General features: G+C 24.6%; 1 protein-coding gene across 2 annotated transcripts; it reads right to left on the bottom strand.

The window, feature by feature from the left end:
• Window positions 1-15: 15 nt before the first annotated feature.
• Window positions 16-16,038, bottom strand: LOC135930046 (Kv channel-interacting protein 2-like). Of its 2 annotated transcripts, none has more exons than XM_065466827.1 (7): window positions 15,913-16,038; window positions 5,438-5,562; window positions 4,594-4,663; window positions 4,457-4,527; window positions 3,231-3,443; window positions 1,455-1,517; window positions 16-118 (listed from the first exon to the last, which is right to left on the bottom strand). In XM_065466827.1, the coding sequence occupies exons 1-7, from the start codon at window positions 15,962-15,964 to the stop codon at window positions 62-64; spliced, it is 651 nt and encodes a 216-aa protein (XP_065322899.1). In that variant the 5' UTR covers window positions 15,965-16,038; the 3' UTR covers window positions 16-61. The 2 variants fall into 2 exon arrangements, with proteins under 2 accessions (XP_065322899.1, XP_065322898.1); XM_065466826.1 differs by lacking the exon at window positions 15,913-16,038 and adding an exon at window positions 6,329-6,467.
• Between the last annotated feature and the right edge of the window lie 767 nt (window positions 16,039-16,805).

Raw genomic sequence — 16,805 nt, 5'->3', positions numbered from 1 at the left:
ATGATTTTTTTATTATAACAATATAATAAAATACTATACATCTTTTAAAATCATTTAATTTTTAAATATTAGCAGATACTATCGGAAAATTAGTATGGGACTTCTCCAAACATTCCTCCTATTTTTTTAAAAAAAAATCGAAAAATATATTAATTTGAAATTCTCAAGAAAAAAAGTAAATAATAAGTAAATATTTATATAATTGAACAGAAGGGTATAGAGTTGTGTTTTTTATAAAAACGATTAGGGGAGACCAGGGTTATCTTGTCCAAAATATTGAAGTTATGAAGATAATTTTCCAAAATATTTAAACTTAGTTTTATTCTTTACATATATCTTTACGGTAAATTAATTTTTTTTAAAATTTTTCTTTAATATTAAACTAAAAAACGATAATTTAAAAAAAAATGAAAAAACTCGGGGTACCTATTAGCCTTCGAATAATTTATATAAAAAATGTTAATCCTGAGATAAATGAAAAAGCATTGTCAAAAATGTTAAATGCACCAAGTCCACCCATATTACATATATCACCCTAAAGGATTTATTGTCACTTAAAACTGTCACATAATTTATAAAAAAATAAGTCAACCATCTTCATATTATCTTTAGTAGCCCTAAACTTGTGGTTTCAAGTGTTCTTACAGATATAGTTAAATTTTTTTAAAATATAAATCCCTGCCTAAAAATGACTAATACGTACCCCGTCAAAACCTTCCCCAAATTTAGTTAAGATTTAATTTCAAGATATTAAATTACCATAAATATTGTCAATATTTTTATACGTAATAGAGATTACTTTATCATTTAAGAATTGATATTTAGTTTGATTAACATTCATAAAAAAATTTATTATTAAAAAATATAAAAAATCAGAAAGTTATTTTTTGAAGTTAAATTTCCATTTAAAACTTTTCATTAGCATATTTCTGCAAAACATTTTTAAGAATCATTGAAGCATCTTATTAAACATTCATAGTTTAAATTTCATATCAAAAGTTTATTAATTTTAAAATTATTTGAGAAAAAATTAGCTGCCCGGGCTACTCTCCCTGGTCTCCCCTAATTTTTTTTTAAATTGATCACAAAGTTTTAATGTTTTATTACTCAAAATAAAGTTTTTATCAATATGCGCGATAATAATGGTACATTTATATAATCGAGTTTAATCAATTTAAAAGGAAAATTTTTTTAAAAGTAATTATAAATAAAAAATTAAGAAAAAAAATTATGTTGCTTTCGTCCTAAAAAACTGATTTGATAATTTGTACAACACGCCCAGAAAAGTAAATAGAATGACAGTGTTCTAAATTTAACCTCGAATACTATGAATTTTGATTGACAAATGCATCGCTAATAAAGATGCGCCTAACATATTAGATTAGATTTTTCCCTTGAATCACATAAATTAAGACGAGATGTCATCCTAATTAATATTATCAATTATATTTTACCCTTATTAACATGCCCGTAAATTCTTTCATAGCTACTTTACCGTTTTGGTCCATTTTCAATTTCTAGATTAAATTTTTTATTCAAAAATTATATATATATTCATTAAGTAAAGATGGAATTCATTTAAATCAAATTAAAATTTATGAAAAAATATAATATTTAATAATTGAAAATTTATTGTCTAATTGGGATTTTAAAAAAAATACATTGTCGGCTACGTATTCTTAAGAGGAACTAGCTCCTGCTCAAAATTTAAAAAAAATAGTTCCTATTCTTAGCTCTTCCTTTAATTTTTAATTTTTATAAATATAAAGTATATAACACAAAACAAAATAATATTATTTTTTAATCTATATATTATATTCAAAGAAAATGATGTATTCAAAAATTTTATAATTCTTTCATTTACCATTAAAAGTGGCAAATTTTTCAAATTTGAATCTGAAAAGCAATCTCGCCTCTCGTCTAAAACCTGTTTACTTACCCAAAAACTGAGCTTAATTCCTGATGATCCCTGGAGATGTTTTTATATCCCACAATGGATTTCAATTGAAATGAGCGCAGGGTAGGGTGTCATTACCTTGAAGCAACTCGCGTTTTTTAAAATATACATGGGGCAAAAAATTGGGGCGGTTGTTGGCTGCTGAGTAAGCACATTGAAGTTTGTAAATATTGTTGATGGTGGGTATCAAAATTTTGGGATAAACGGGCGAACCTTAATTTTTTTTTGAAACAATGTGCTAGTGGGTATTCGGGTTAAAACTCCCGGCTAATTACAGACCAATGAGAACTTTGAACTTGGGACTCTTGTTCGCAAAATTCAAAACTTTTCCCTATTGAAAGCAATAACTAAAAATATCAAAAATTTATTTTCTTTTAAGCTCTATTCGTTACCACAACTTTGGATGAGAGAGAAGAAAAAAATGGTCATAAAAAATTTAACGTATAATATCGATATTGTCATTGAAAATAAAAATCTTCCAGACCAGTCCATTCTTAAAGATTTGTCCCTAAAAAATGTTTAGGCCCTTTATAGTGTGCCCCAAGGAAGTGGCAGAAAAACGACCCAAAGGACAGATAATTTGTTTTAGAGGATACTATAAAAATGATAATAATCCTTATTTTAATTCCCCTTTTGAGGTTTCACTTACCAGTCTTTAACAAGAATAATAGGAACTCTATTAAATATAACTCTTTCAAAAAACTTTTCGAGTCACGAGGGCTAATTAAAATCATGATTTCTTTAATCCATTATGATCATATTTACTTGAAAACAGGTAAGGATTTTTTTCCTGCCAGGCAGACGATAATAAAAAATTCGTAAGAAATTAAAATTTCCGGTTCGGAATACATAAAAAATATTTAAAAAAAAAATTGAATAAAGCTAGGGATTCGAGATCTGGAATATCTAAGGCCATTTATAGTAAGTGGTTTTGTTCAAGCGTTGCGTTATTTTACCAGCGTTATCGCAAAATTATAAATAGGTATAAAGTTATAAATATGGAGCGTTATTGATGATAATAATATGATAAAATTTGGAAACGTATGTATCGGTGCGTTAAAAATAAAATTCGATAAAGTATATGATTTTTCTTAAATATTATATAAAATAATTGTTTCTTTTTTTTTTAGCTTTATATTAAATTAGTTTCTAAAACTGAATCAGCTATAATACCGCAACGATTGAAAATAACGTGTTTACTATAAATCTGTTTCTATATTATATTGATAATCAAATCTGAATTATTTAGAATACCCATTTTATAAAATAATACCCTGAAAAATCTTTCACTGTGCTGCTGCGCATTGGAATAAGTGTAATATGGATCATTTGTTAAATTAGCTAGGTCGTACACCGATGAGATAATATTGAAAAGTGATTCCTTGGTTAAAAAGCCTTCGTCTTTTAAATCGTAAATCTTGAATATAATGGTAGCCCGTTCTTCGAAAGTTCCGTAATTCATTTTCGATAGAGTGCTTATAAAAGTCTGTTTTTTTAAAAAAAATATATTTATATTCTAGCGACAAAGGAGGGGGGGGGGGTATTTTTTTATAAAAAGTTACTAATAGAAATAAAAAAATTTAGAAAAGTTAAAAAATGAGGAATATTAAATTATGATATAAATAAATATAAAATCTACTAAAAAAAATTGCTATAAATATTATCGCCTAGCGACACTATGTCATTCGATACTTTGTCATGCGACAATTTTTTACGACGATACTTTATCACAACAACGCTTTATCATAACGATACTTTATCCCTCAGTTTGATAACGCGACATTTTACTACGGGACACTTTATCACATGATTTAGTGATGTTGTGATAAAGCATTACTTAATAAATTGTCGAGTGATATATGCCCTTTTGATAAAGTGTCACCAAATCAAATATTTATAATTTAGCCAAAATTTTCAATATAATGTCTGTGAAATTATATTTTTTTTTTCTGTAAATATATATTTAAAGGAAATTTATTATTTGCATGTTGATCTTTTGCAAAAAAATTGGCCTTAATAAATTTTTATATGATTTTAACAAGAAACTATTTTCAAAATTTGTTTTATAAAGCCATGCTAGTTTTTCTCCATAAATAAGCTTCCTTAAACTAAATGAAACAGAAGCGATTAATGTGAGTGACACAAGTAATTTTAAAAAAATTTGGGTTACTTTTATATTCCAAAATATGTAAAATTTAATTTAATAACTCTATTAATCATATATACAGTTTAATCCTGGACAAATTTAGGTATCTGTTACTATTAAAAGAACAAATATATTAAATGATGCACAATGGAAGGAGTTGCAAATTTCTTCCCTATTTTTAATAATTTTCCTAATATCGTTAATATCAGAATATCAAGAATAAAAGTAATATCTCGTTTATTTCTATTTTAAGTCTAGAATATCTGCCTCTGAATTTTGATTAAAAGCCATTCGGTCATTAAAAAAAATTTGTCAAAAATCACGGAAGATATAAATATTTTAAAAAATTAAACTTCGAATCCCACCATGCCATCTTTATTGACATCTAAACATCTGTAAAAATAGGAGGCATATCTTGAAGAATCTTAAAAAATTGGTAATTAAAAAAATATTTAGGGATAAATAATATTAAATTATAATGGCCTTTTACTTCCTAGAGGGAAAAGAATTTCGAATATGCTCTTGAATATATTCAAGGTTAAAAATCCTTGAGGGCAGTGCTATAAATAATATTTTATTTTTATTATTATAATTATAATTGTAGAGGGGAAAAAAAATTACGAAAAGAAAATTCCTTTATTCCCTTTATAATGTATAATGTGATAAGTGTTGTTAAACGGCTCGTTTTGAACCGATTTTTAAAAACGGCTAACTCAATATTTCACCCAGAATAATATTACGCAATTTCTTTCTTTCTTAAAAAAGAAAGAAAGAAAAAGATTTTGTCTGTAGAAGGAACAAAGGTTTGGATATCTATTAGCGAAATCTAGAGGCTTAGGCAATATTTTTCTGGCTAAAATATTGAGTTAGCCATTTTTAAAAATCGGCTCAAAATGAGCGGTTTAACAACATTAAATGTGATAAAGTCAAATCACGTGATCAAATCAATGCTGTTCTGAACCTTAATCAACGTGCCAAATTAATGATCTAATTTTTTGCCCTAAAATGTATTCAAGTATGTGTAGAATATCAATTCTATAAATTTCCGAGGTCATAAATCTTTTAATCATTTTTGATTTATATACTAGCAATAATATGCGCATTATCCTAATTTATGCAAATTGTATGTAATATAGAAATTATTCATTTGCTTATCAGCCTAAAAAGGAATCGTGCAAACAAATGTAACAAATTTATTCCTAATATGATGTATTGAAAAGTATAGGGGGAACATTTTTTAAAATTAATTTATATTTTAAGTGTTTATCACCAAATTGTATAACCCCACTAATTATCTAATGGGGAAAAAAAATACAAATAGTATATATATTAACTTGTTTAAAGATTTGATAAAGCAGCTTTATCTCTTTCCTTTCGAATTTGGTCTTTGAACAAATGCTATTAAGATTGGGTGGGATGGCTTGTACGTATTCCGGAGAACATGTTTCTTCTCCTTTGCCTTTTCAACAACAAAAAAATAGCATACCTCTTGAGTTGATTTTTTGTAAACTTGGGACAGTACATTATTGCTTACCGAAAAAATAAATCCTTGACATCTTATAAGGATTTAGATTCTGATTCAATTAATTTAATTTAGATCATAAATGAAGTTGGAATCAACCTAACCAAGTTTTTAATTGTTTTTTAAAAAATTTATTTAAAGAATGAAATATTAATTAAAGGAATTTTTTTATATTTAATTTGATTAAAATTTGAAAGAGAGACCGCTAAAATAAAGTGTATTGGTAAAAACAGTGGTTATATTAGCATCAAAAGAAATGAAAAATATTTAAATATTTTTTTGCAAAGGAATAAAATATCAAAAGCATAATTATAAAAGTAGATTAAAGAGTTTTAATTATACATTTTTTAAAATTAAGATTCCACGATTTGTGGGATCAAATATAATAAATAAAATAATCGGGTTTTTAAACGCCAATGAAAATATGAATATATTTTTCAAAGCGATGCCCATTACCCGGCCTAGCCAATGGGAGGCCCGAAAATAAATTTACTCACTTGACAAAATCCTTTTTATCTAACAAAAAAATGTTACCCTTACTCCTCCCCGCAATTCCCACCCCATCCCTCCTTAGTAAACTGATTACTAAGTATAGTGACATATTCTAGGGAGATGGAGATCCTTTAGAACATTCGAGCAATAAAATTTTATTTTACTCTCCTGAACATAAACCCAAATGAGGCTTAATACAAAAAAAAATTACCTCCAAATTTTCCTTTTCGATTACTGTTCTCCCTATTGAACATAGAATATATAAGATTCATCAAATAATAAATTGTGTTTATTAAATAAATTTCTTGATTTTAATCAAATTTGTATTGAATAAATGACTGTAATCTTAGACCAGAATTTTTTTTAAAATTAATTAAAAGTAAAATAACGAAAAATGAAGTAGATAATAAATTAATACTCATTCTAGCATTTAAAAAAATAAATTTTTTTTTGGAAATTAATTGGTATTCAAGTTGATTGATAAAGCCTTTTATTGGCTATATTTATATATATAAATATATACATTATAATTTATATTTATTACTTTACTGTATTACAGTAATCCTTTACATTTATAGCAATATAAAAAAAAATTCAGAGATGGTTAAAAAAAATTTGCAATCTTTTTAATGTTTTCTCTATAATATTTATTTTATAGGAGAAACTTAATCTCTTTGATTTTAATTAAATATTGTTTAAAAAAATATAAAAATATTTAATTTATGTTTTAAAATTATTTTTAAAAAAATTTTTATACAAGTTTTCTTTAAAAAGATATAAATTAATCTAATATTTAGTTGGTGTAATCTAGCATTTTCTTTCATCGTTTTTAATTTTATAAAAAATATCATCTTTATAGTTATATTCTCTTAGGAGGATTATTATATTAATTCTTATTTACATATTATTAATGTAATATAATAGAAAATTGAATAATATTAACTAATTTTTTAGAAAAGAAATACATTCAAAATAAAAAATTTTTTTAAATTATTTGCTGGATATTTATTAGCAGATATTTCCATCTAACACGTTTTCTTTTATCTAAATATACATTCTTTTTAACGATAAAAAAAATATACTGTTAAAAAAAAGGAAAACTTATATTTATAATTTTTTTTGTATTAATTATACTAAATTAATCGTTACAAACAATATTAAACTTTGAATCAAAATAAGTGAAAGACTAACCTTGTCTTGTCAAAATAATTTTTTTTAGATATATATTATATATATAGATCGCATAAGATGGAAAAAATGTTAATTAATTTTGCTAAATGTTATTTATATAACTTTAAGTGGCAATAAAAAAAAACCTAGCCGATCCCCGCTAAGCTTAATCCTAAACAAATGGTGTTGGAATATAATGAGTAGATCTCTGCCGATAAATCTTTATAGAAGATTTAATGCAAGCTTCGAAGGAATTTAAGGTTGTTGATATTATAGGAACAAAAATATGAACTTCTGAAATTTCCGAATATTTGGAAATTTTTGAGCTATGATTGCTGTTTGGTTAGATAGGGCTAATGGATCTATATAAGAATAGTTACAAACAAAAAATTGGCATCGCTTCTATGAGATCATTCCAGGTCTTATTATCGGATCTAAAAAGTCATTCCTGGTAGTTCAAATATTGGATATTTGGGCCGATAAAGAGTATTAAATTAGTAAGATAATAGCTCCACTCAAGGAATGTTCCATTGGAAAAAAAACAAGTATCGGAAATAAAGAGTAGGATTAAAGTTTAGATAGATATTGGTTAGGGTTAATTTAAGGTTTGAGATATGATTTGGTTTAAGATATATTAAAAATAGGTCATAATAAGATTTAATCATCTTTACAAATAACCTGCCAAATCTGACAGATCATGATTATAAATGGACGAATAGAAATTTAAACAGTTGTAGTAGCAGCAATTTCCATTAGCCAGACCTAAATCATTAAAAAAAACTGCTAATTAAATTATATAAACATTAAACTTATAAATATTGATCATAAAAACCTTTAATATACAAATTTAAACCGATTTTTTCAAAATATTCTTTATTGTTCCGCAGTATTGATGTCTTACCAAAAATTCAAAGATCACACGTGTAAAAAAAAATCATGTTTTTTATAGTCTAAAGTAAAGAGGATCAATATATATTTTAAAGTGGAATGTATAATGTCACATAACTCTATGTTTCTAAAAATTATTATCCAGGTGGTCCGCTTCAAAAACACTAAAGGACATTTTCGATTTGTAATAGAATTATCTTAAAAATTTATCATTTATACATATTTTTAACTAATAAAAGAAAAATTTTACCAACCGACTCTTACCAAATGTTTAATGAAGTTGAATTTAATTTCCTTTTTTTTCTAATTGTAAGAAAATGATATTTTGATTTTTAACTTAAGAACAATAAAAAAGAGTTTGAAATATGGACTCAGATGGGTTCGGGTTGCGATTTAGAATATTTCAAAATAAGGGTTAAACTCAGTTAATTAACAATAAAAAAATTCAAATAAATCTAATAATAAATATTAAAATATTTTTTTAAAAATAATCTAATAATCGATATTATGTAAAGTAATTTAAAATAACATCTAAACTATATATATAAAAAATGACATTGTATAGAAATAAAACTTAAAATCCATATTTAACAATATTTTTATTGAAAAAATTAAAAATTGTAATTCTTCTCTGGTGACGGCCATGAATCTTTAAGTAATTTAATTTGCAACGTAAAATTTAAAGGCTGATTTTTTGATGGATCAAAAGGGTTCTCGAGATTGTTGCTTTATTTTGGCTAATTAGTTTGTTTAAGGATCTAGCATCTTCCTCAAATGAGCAGTTTGTTGATAGTTTAATGGGTATAAATATATTGTTGTTGTGAATATTTTTGGGATTTTCTTTTTTCCGCTAAACTTAATGGATCGTAATTATTATTAGATGGGGTAAAAATGTATACACAGCATTTGTTTCTCCATATAGCTCCTAAATAAGCGGGGGGATGGGTAGGTGCTGTTTACTTCCGATATAAGGAATTTAATGAGGGTAGGATAGAGATGGAATAAATTTATTTGGGGTAATCTATTAAATTTTTTGGATAAAATGGGCACAATATATTGGAGTAAAAAATTATTTACTTTTTATAGACCTAATACAATAATATTGCTAAACATTGATCAAATTTATATATTGCAAACAATCATAGTTACTATTTGTCTAATAAAACCTATTTCTGGATAATTTTCTGCTATATTTTTATATGTAATTTAAAAGGGTTAGACATTCTATCAGCAAACTCATAGTCATACCCAGAGTTAGGCAGGTCCTCTGGAAAAAGAATCTAGATACAGATACAGATTCTTTATAAAAAAATGAATCTTAGATACAGATACTAGTATCTTTTTCAAAATAGTAAAAATATACAAGATAAAAGATACTTGTATCTTTTACTAAATTAGAGTATCAGATACTTTTAAATTATTATTACCAATTGAATTAGAATAGTTTATAAAATACAGTTTTTATTATTTATTTGTGAAGAACATAGCATACACATATAAAAATGAATATTTGCAATAATTAATAAAATATTTATTGATGACTAGGTTTTATGTAAAAAGAAATTTAATAAAATCATTCGTATTCACAAAATTTTTTTTATAATAATCAGAGATTTTAATATTAATTTTTGCCCATTAATAGTATAAACAGGGAAGGGAGAGTAGTATATTTAATGGAAAATGTGCAAATAAGAAAAAAAATTAAATCAAATGGTTAATTAAAATTTGCAGGTTATTTTCTGTTGTTTTAAATATAAATCATATTCGGAGTATATGGCTAAATGGCATCTCTAAAAAAAATAATATATTCTAGATAACTTGTTTGTGATATTTATGTATTTTTTAAATTAGATATATTTTCTAATTTGACTTATTAATTCTTGCATTTGTAATATTATATATATATATAAATATCATTTAAATCTCTTTTCAAATTTTTTTTTATAAATTTCTTGCAAAATCATTAATTATATATAAAAAATATGAAAATAATGTACAACATTATATTATTTAATTGTTAATTACATAGCAATTTTCTTTAATGCATTTTAAATTGATTAAATTTTGTAAATAAATACTGTAATTTAATTTTACTTATATCATAAATAAACTAATAAAGTTAAATTCTACCTTATTATAATTATTTTATTAAGAGCCTTTTAAAATTATCTAATATTATATATTAATTGTAGCTTAAATATTTCCTCTAATAAGAACTTTCTAAAATAATTAAATATAAAATATATTAGGGATGTGTCGATATTTTTTATCGGATCGCATCGGGCCGATATTTTACCCATTTTAAAATATCGGTTATCGGTCAATATTATAAAATTTGATCCGTTATAAAAATGGCTTCTTTAACAAAATTAAAATGTTATAAAATTAAAAAAAATAGTTATATCTGAAATCATTTATTTTTATAAATAAAATCGGAATCCATTTTTATGTATATTTTTTTAATAATAATAATTAATTAATAAACATTCATATTGTTATTTTTTTGCGCATTCTGTTATAAAAGTGTGCAATAATCTCTTCAGAATCTGTTTTTAGTGAAGCTGGTGATATTGACAGTTACTATCGCCGCAAGCTGACCTCTGATAAATTGGAAATATTGGTATTTCTAAAAAGAAATCTTCGCTATATTAATGTTAAATATTATTTTAAATATTTATTCCAAATTTCATAATATAATTGTTTATTACTTAATATGTATATAGATTAATGTTATTACTTATTATATAAAAGTGATTTAACAATAAAAATATTTAATATACTTTTGAATTGCAATCGAATTGAATATAAACTATAACTGATCATTATAATATATTTAAATGACATAAGTTATGGTATAGTTAAATTATAGATGTTATACTAATAAAAAGTATATTAAAAATTAAAACCATTGGTATCTTTACAGAATACAAAATTATATATTATATCGGATCGGTAATCGGACGATATAAATTTAATATCGGGAATATCGGATCAAATCGACCTCTAAAAAGTGGTATCGGTATATATCCAAAAATGATTTTAAGTTGATAATCAACCATCCATCTTCTATAAAAATTTTTAATAACAATTATCTAAGAGGGACTTATGTATAGGTATTATTATGTTAATAATTATAAAATAAAAATGTATATTATACTTTAATATGTTTAGCAAAGTTTGTAGAGGAGTTTATTCAACCTTTAATAACTTTTTTACTTGTGCAATTTTGACATTCGGTTGTACCTTGTCCTTTTTCACATGAATTCCTTTATAAAATTTTCTATCTAGAATTTTAAGATTCGGATTTGATTCAGGAGTACCTATCTCTATAATTTCATCTTCACTACTATATATGACATTCTACAAATTAAAAAATATTTCATATAAAATATATCCTTTTCTTATTTTTGGTGTTGTTATTTTTAATATATCTATCTTTGTGATCTGTAAAATTTCCAACTAATTTTGGTTATCAATATATTTAAAATATAGCAAAAAATAAGAAAAATAATACAAGATTTCACGAAGAAAATAAAGTTACATTGTGTGATATGTAAATGTTCTAAACATGAATATTAAAAAAAATCTGTATCTGTATCTTTTTAAAGAAAATGAAAAAGATACAAGATTCTTTTCAAAATAATTAGATACAGATACTAGTATCTTATTAAAAATTGTCAATAAGATACTGAGTACAAGATACAAAAGGATCTTGTATCTTAGATACAAGTATTCGCGATACTGCCCATCTGATACCAAACAATATACTATAATAATGTATTCATTGTAAATGAGAAGGATAATTATTAATTTTCTAAACAATAACTCTTTTCTTTTAAGTTCACCTTTTTTATAGTTGGTAGTAGTGTATTGATAATTCTAAAAATATATGAAGGGAGTACCATTATAATTAAAAACGTGTAATTCATAATGCCGCAAGGACATTTTTTAGGGTAGGTGTAATTTTTTGAGGAGGGAGGAGGTTGCTTTCAATGCTGTGTAAATTAGAAAGTATATAAATTGCGGCAAAGGATGTGTTTTCAGACTAGCTTGAGAAAGTATGTCGAAAGGTTTAATTAATTTAAGAATGATTTTTGCTTGTTTGTTATAATAAACAGGAAAGAAACTATTGAAAAGGGCGATTGTGGTCCACCTAATTTTATACGAACCATGGTTTGTCGACAACTATTTTAGTCAAATTTTAGGCTGACAATATTCTCTAATATCGACTTAAAATTTTTTTTAAGTATAGATGGAACATAAAAGGCGCCTTATTGATGTGAAGCAGAATTGTGTTTTGGATATATTAAAATACAATTAAATAAACCCACACACTAGAATAAATTTTATTTTTAGCCACATCAGATTATTTGAAATGTAAAAAAAATGCTTTATTCAAATATTTTATAATCTTTATGTCATTATATTAAAAAAATAAATTCCTGGTTCTGATATCCAATTCCAAGGTTTTTCTCGGTATCTAGAAATCTGGGTTCCAAGACTTATTTCAGTTTCAAAATTTACTTTCGGGTTCCAGGCTTCTAATAATAAATATAGTAAAGTTTATTGATTACTTTTATCCCTAATTATCACAGTGAATATCAAACTTAATCGGTCTTTATTAAGATTTTTAAGCTTATCGAATATCCACCAATTTCCCATAATTTTTTTTAAAAATAAATTAATCAATTTTTTTTTTCATAAAATTTAAAATTAATATTTTTCATGCAAAAAAACTTTTATACAATATTTAAATATAAACTTTACCCACTTCAAAAATATATAAAGTTTATTTAACTTAATAATATCCATCTTGCCCCCCCCCCCACCAACTTTTAGTTCTTCTAGATGAATTTCTATCAACAACTAACAGATAACATAAATCTCTGTAGTTTATAAAAAAATATAAATTATCATTTTACATATGCTTCAAAGAATATAGAAAAAATTTAATTTGTTATTTCATAATTATATCACTTTTACATTTTTAAAAGTTAATTTTTTGTCATAATTTAATCAATATGGTCTTCCTTTTTTCCTATTCCCATTGGAATTGTCGATTTTGACAAAATATAATTTGCAAAATTGTACAAAGATTTTTAGTTAGATTGAACCTTGTGAACTTTTATCACTTAAATAAATTTTTATTTAATGAGTTTTTATACTGGTGTAAAGTTATATTGATAGATATAAAATTAAAAAGTTAAAAACAATGTAAATTCTACCTTTTTTTTATATTCCTTTCCCTATAGGGTAATGGCTAACTATCGGCTAATTCGGCTCAGTCTTGTATCATTGGGGATGTAATGCAATAACTTTATTAGAATTAAATGGGGGTCTGGTTGACTGATTTAATAGCCTCATTACCATTATTTATGGTGTCACTTCTAGTTTAAAAATTTTTTTAGATACAAATTTAAATACTACCTTTCCCTCCTCCAATCCCTTATTAATTTCTTGAAAAAATTATTTCGCATTTTTTGTTCCCGAGGATGGAAATAATAAAAATTAAAATAAAAAATAATGAAAAATAAAAATTTAACGAAAAATAATAAAATTTAATGAAAAATAATAAAATTTAAAGAAAAATTAATAAAAGTTATTGTAAAATAATAAAACGAAAATTAAACACATTATAAAATCCAATCCTAAATCTTGAAGATATAAAGTAAGAATGGCTGTAAAGCTGAGCCATGGTCTAGGGTAAATATTTTGTATATGATGGATAAAATTTAGAAATTTTTTAAAGACACACAATTCAAGCACAAAGTATTTGATAGTTCAATTACTGGAAAAGTATTCAAAAATAATTGAAGACAAAGGGACCAGATTCATCCAATACCCCCAAAATATTTTTTGGCAATTGGCATCACCCTCCACACCCCCTCCCCCTCCAAGTTATGTAGATACAATGGTGTTAAAAAGGAAATATTAATAGAATAATATAGATTTCTGCAAATCAATCAGTATTACGCGGTAAAATTTATTTATATTTTTTAAAGTGTTAAATAAGAAGTGTTTTATCCTGCAATAAGTTAATGTGAAGAAAATACCTCATATCAAATTATTAATCATTTCATTTATTTTACTTCACCGTTTACTATATAATTTGTCTGTTCCTAATTAGTTAATTTTGTATAAATATCTATTAACCTTCCAATCAATTGCAATGCACGACCAAAAGAAGGGTGGGATGAGTAGGGTAAGATTAGTAGGAGTTAGTTCCAAATAACATAGTGGGAAATACTTAAACGTTGGCCCAACATTAAACGTTGGCCCAACATCTTACGAGGAGAGTGCCTATGTTACTACCCCCGGATCAAAGAAATGACGCCTTTTTTTAAAACGCTGCCGAAAAGTAATGACTTAATCAATTTCAATGAAATTTAGAAATTTTAGAGAGTTAGATAAGCATTTTTACAAAAATAATTAAAATTGATGGGCTTAAAGTAACTTTTTACCGGAATTGATTTACAGTGATGAATGAGTTCACTCAAAAACTCCATTTTGTTATTTTTTACTCTTTAAAGAACTGACGCGATATTTTGTCCATTAATGAAGTACATGTAAAGACAAATCTTTCAAATCTTGAGACAGCCCATTTTTCTCACATTTTTATGAGTTTTTGTACAGTAAAATGCTTGACATCGTTACAACTCTTTTTTCTTTTTAAATCTTGAATGTCAAAGTTTCCTCTAGACTTCTACTTGTCATCGTTATATGTAAATTTCTTCACGAAATTTCTAAAGAGCCTGTCACAATTCTTTGCGATAGATGGGTATCGGGTTGACCTTTCTAGCATAATATATAAATTCTCTTCAGTAATTGGCAATATTTTCTTCCATTTTAGATATCCTTGATCCTCCATTATCAGACTTTCTGAAATCATTTGACATCTCTTTGGAGTATGTGAAGATTCCAATTCTTATCAGGAAATTTACTAATCAATGTTGCAGCATTCCAGGATTCTTTTCTCCTTCTCAGAACTATTCATAATTATATTAGGATATTCTTTTGATAGTATTAATATAGTTATGATTATTACAAAATAAATAATCTAATTTTCACAATAAGAATTTAATCGACCACTAAGAAATTAAACTCTAATATGTTTTTTTAATGAAATTTCATTGAAATCGGTTTAGCCATTCGCTTTGTCCAACACATTGTCTTTTTTTGCATCACCGAATATATGTCGTAATGTGGTTGGAATCTATAGGAATTATGCATCTCTCAATTTAAAAATTTTTACGAGGGTGATTTTTTAAATAAAATCTTATTTCACCCCTAGCATATATAGAATTATCTACATTTAAATAAAGATATTTTTTAAATTAAATTTTGATGATACTCTTAATTTATATTTTTTTTTTTAGTTATAAATATGAAAATACATAAAATAATTTTTAATTAGGGTAGGTGTACTCTAATAATTCTGAAATACATTTCTGAACAAAATCCGATTCTTGACATTTAAAAAGAGGTGAATTGTTTAAAATTGAGAAACTCCAAATTTCCATATATTTAGAAAATCCCACATGATTATATGCTAGCGCATAATTTATGGCGTTATAAGCGATCTAGTCTATTGAGCGTTTAAATGTACAAATCATTTGTTAAAATTGTAGGAACGCGTAGTTATACTATTATCACGATGCAATTAGGCACTAATAACCATATAATATTCTTAAGGTAATAATAACATTTTTTTTACTATTAAAATAGCTATAGGCTTACGGGTGCGTTTCGGAGAAAATTTTCCAGATGAGGGAACCAAACTTCTTTTCATATTTAGTAAAAATAATAAAAATGGTGTATATTTTTTTTTAAAAATAAATTTAAAAGAATTTTTAAAATAGTATAATGAAACTAAAGTATATATTTTTTAATTTTTTAATTTTTTATCTAAACACTCTCTTTATTTGCAAAAACATAGTTAAATAAATAAAATGTTAATCGGATTAATATAATATTAAGCTGATGTAATAAAATTTTAATAAATTTTAGTTAATTATATATCTATTTACTATATTATTTTAATTTCTCATTTGTATAACAATTTATTTTTATCATTATTAAATATAACGTTTTAAGTTTAACAAAAACTAAAAGTTTTATGACCACCATTTATTTTTCTTCAGATTTTAAATTTATATATATTTTATAAAGAACCTTGATTTACTTTAAAAAAATTTATCTATTTATTCGCTTAACTTCTGCATCTCTGTAACCTATTCTTAAATATTATATTTACTATAAAAAATATTATGTATAAATATTATATTTTACTATAAAAAATATTATGTTTAAATGAGTTGGTCTTTTTTTAATACTATTATATTATCATTGGCGTTCGCAGCATCTTAGTGCCGGCTAAAATATTTTTCAAAAATTGTCTTGTTCCTACATCTTTTCGCATATATTTATAATTTTTAAATATAGGTAATTATTACCTCCATCTAAAGGCTGCAGCTACTAATTATGAATTGATATTGATTTCAAAATTTTATTGGCGTAATATTTAAATTACCCACCAAATCATTTGAAACTTTTTATCAACTAAAGTTAAATATTTAAAAAAAAATAACATCGATTTGATTGAGACTATGAGATTAGCTGAAAGCATTATA

This window comes from Gordionus sp. m RMFG-2023, chromosome 5 (assembly GCF_954871325.1).
Source record: "Gordionus sp. m RMFG-2023 chromosome 5, tfGorSpeb1-WG-v2, whole genome shotgun sequence".
In the NCBI taxonomy this organism is placed as follows: Eukaryota; Metazoa; Nematomorpha; class Gordioida; order Chordodea; family Parachordodidae; genus Gordionus; species Gordionus sp. m RMFG-2023.
This window is presented reverse-complemented; position numbering and strand designations above follow the sequence as displayed.